The 2,757-nt window shown below is 46.8% G+C and overlaps 2 protein-coding genes across 7 annotated transcripts in view; one reads left to right on the forward strand and one right to left on the reverse strand.

Moving 5' to 3' along the window:
- The window catches only part of LOC122551855 (circumsporozoite protein-like), a 4,241-nt gene extending 3,217 nt beyond the window's left edge, over window positions 1–1,024 (reverse strand). The window contains exon 1 of the mRNA XM_043694389.1: window positions 2–1,024. Coding sequence (XP_043550324.1) covers window positions 2–608 — 607 coding nt within the window. The 5' untranslated portion in view covers window positions 609–1,024. The remainder of the gene's footprint in view (window position 1) is intronic.
- The window catches only part of LOC122551854 (C-X-C chemokine receptor type 2-like), a 68,842-nt gene that overhangs the window by 35,107 nt on the left and 30,978 nt on the right, over window positions 1–2,757 (forward strand). For 4 of the 6 annotated variants that reach the window (XM_043694384.1, XM_043694387.1, XM_043694386.1 and 1 more), the window contains exon 2: window positions 1,392–2,733. The exons of 1 other annotated variant lie outside the window; for it this stretch is intronic. In XM_043694384.1, coding sequence (XP_043550319.1) covers window positions 1,395–2,375 — 981 coding nt within the window. In that variant the 5' untranslated portion in view covers window positions 1,392–1,394 and the 3' untranslated portion in view covers window positions 2,376–2,733. Of the gene's footprint in view, window positions 1–1,391; window positions 2,734–2,757 lie in introns of those variants that run through there. One more of the 6 variants, XM_043694383.1, reaches the window with a different exon arrangement.

The raw sequence follows: 2,757 nt of genomic DNA on the forward strand, positions 1-2,757 counted from the left end.
TCCACCACCAGCAACCCATCCTCGCCTCCCTCCTTCACCACCCAGATCCCATCCTCGCTCCTCTCTTCCACCACCCGGAACCCATCCTTGGCTCCCTCTTCCACCACCAGGAACCCATCCTCGCCCCTCTCTTCCACCACCCAGAACCCATTTTTGGCTCCCTCTTCCACCACCAGGAACCCATCCTCGCCTCCCTCCTCCACCACCTCGAACCCCTCGTCGCCCCTCTCCTCTACCACCCGGGACCCATCCTCGGCTCCCTCCTCCACCACCAGGAATCCATTCTTGCCTCCCCCCTCCACCACCTGGTACCCATCCTCGCCTCCCTCCTCCACCACCCGGAACCCATCCTCGGCTCCCTCCACCTCCAGGAACCCATTCTTGCCTCCCTCCTCCACCACCAGGAACCCATTCTTGCCTCTCCCCTCCACCACCTGGAACCCATCCTCGCCTCCCTCCTCCACCACCCGGAACCCATCCTCGGCTCCCTCCTCCACCACCAGGAACCCATCCTCACCCCTCTCCTCCACCACGAGGAACCCATCATAATTTTCTGTTTCGATGTGACAATCCTGAAACTGTAACAAACAAAGGGACGTCAGAAACATAAAGCCATGAACGCCTCCCTCCTCCACCACCCGGAGCCCATCCTTGCCTCTCTCCTCCACCACCAGGAACCCATCCTCACCCCTCTCCTCCACCACCCGGAACCCATCCTTGCCTCTTCCTCCACCTTCAGGAACCCATTCTCGCCTCCCTCCTCCACCACCCGGAACCCCTTTCCGGCACTCTCCTCCACCGCAGTCATGGAAGATGAGGAGTTGTCCCTCCGATTTGCACTGTGGTTTGTTTTGGCAATGGAGGAGGCCAAAGATGGTCACGTTAGAAAGGGAGTGGGAAGGGGAATTAAAGTGGGTGGTGACTGGGAGGTCCGATCAGCCACTATGGGCCCGGCTGTGATGCTCGGTGAACCATTCCCTAAGTTAACGTTCGGTCTCCCTGATGTAGAGAAGTCCACATTGGGAGCACCTGATGCAGTAAACTAGGTTAGAAGACAGGCTGGTGAACCTCTGTCTCACCTGGAAGGACTGTTTGGGGCTCTGGATGGAGGTGAGGGGGGCGCCTTTAGTATTCTCTGTGTGTGCCTAGTTGCAAAGTTTAAAAAAAATCATAAGTTGGCTTTATTCTGAGTCTTTAGTTACAGCTACTGTTTGCTTTCACGAAGAGACTTTAGACAAATCAAACAACCTGTTTGACAATTATGCTGAACATGTTGAAGTTGACGATGGTCTAAACATATTTTCCTATACTTCCACAGGAAACAAATCAAACAACATAACATTGGCTATTATCTATAGATTGTTCTCACTCCGTGATATTCTTTCTTTCAGAAAATGGACAACCTGAAGTTTGAAATTGGCGATTTTGACTTTGGTGATTTATTCGAAAATTATACAATTTCCTATGGTCCCAGTATTGATTCAGACACGTCGCCCTGTACTTCTGTCGTGAATGAGTCAATCAACACAGCTCTGGCTGTTATCTATAGCCTGGTGTGCTTCCTCGCTGTGACAGGGAATATTATTGTAATGATTGTCCTACTTTATAATCGACGGACCATCTCATCCACAGACATCTACCTGCTTCATCTGGCAGTGGCTGATTTGCTCTTTGCCGTGACCTTGCCTTTTTGGGCAGTGGATGCCGTATCCGGCTGGGTGTTTGGTGATGCCATGTGTAAAATTATCAGCATGTTACAGAAAGTTAACTTCTACAGCGGCTTTTTGTTTCTGGCTTGTATCAGTATTGATCACTATTTGGCAACTATCTACTCCAAACAGACATACAGATGGAACAGACCATTTCTGGCCTGTATTGCTGTTTGGTTGCTGGCCATTCTTCTGTCTATACCAGTTCTACACAAGGGCGAGTATACTCTACCTAATTCCAATAGAAAGGTTTGTTATATACTCGATGGTAAATTGACAGAAACATGGAAAATGAATATCAGGTTTTTGCATCATTTTATCGACTTTCTCATCGCACTCGTTGTCATAATTTTCTGTTTCGATGTTTCAATCCTGAAACTGTATCAAACAAAGGGACGTCAGAAACATAAAGCCATGAACGTCATCACAGTGGTGGTGCTGGCTTTTGTAATTTGTTGGCTACCGTACAATGTTACTATGTTCATTGACATACTGATGAGGACCAAACTCATTGCTGAAACTTGTGAGAAGCGTAATCATATTGATAGGGCTCTGGTTGGAAATCAAAGTTTAGGATTTCTGCACAGCTGTGTTAATCCATTTATATATGCATTCCTTTGGGTGAAATTCAGAAAGAACCTTATCAATCTCTTAGCTATGAAGTGAACTGTATAATTCATTGAAGAGCCACAGAATGAGAGATCAGTCTTCTGCTTCTCCACTTCAATTAATCAGTAAACTGACAACTGAGCTATTTAAAAATTAAATGTTTGAATAAAAGTGCTGTGTTGGGTTTTTGAGTATGAATAAAGTAAACAAGCTGTTTCTTGGATGGTTTGTTGTAATCCAATTCACAATGGTCAGAAATAAGGTTTGAGGTTTTCCAATACAAGTGGTTTGCGACCATTATCGTTCCAATCTCCTCTGCACTGTCAGCTTAATCTTCTGATTAATTACTTTCTACTTGTGATTATTCAGTGTCAGACTGTTCTCAAGGATCTGCTTTCTCTCCACAGATTTTGAGGAGAAAGTGAGGTCTGCAGATGCT

The sequence above is a fragment of the Chiloscyllium plagiosum genome, chromosome 7 (assembly GCF_004010195.1).
Source record: "Chiloscyllium plagiosum isolate BGI_BamShark_2017 chromosome 7, ASM401019v2, whole genome shotgun sequence".
Classification (NCBI taxonomy): Eukaryota; Metazoa; Chordata; class Chondrichthyes; order Orectolobiformes; family Hemiscylliidae; genus Chiloscyllium; species Chiloscyllium plagiosum.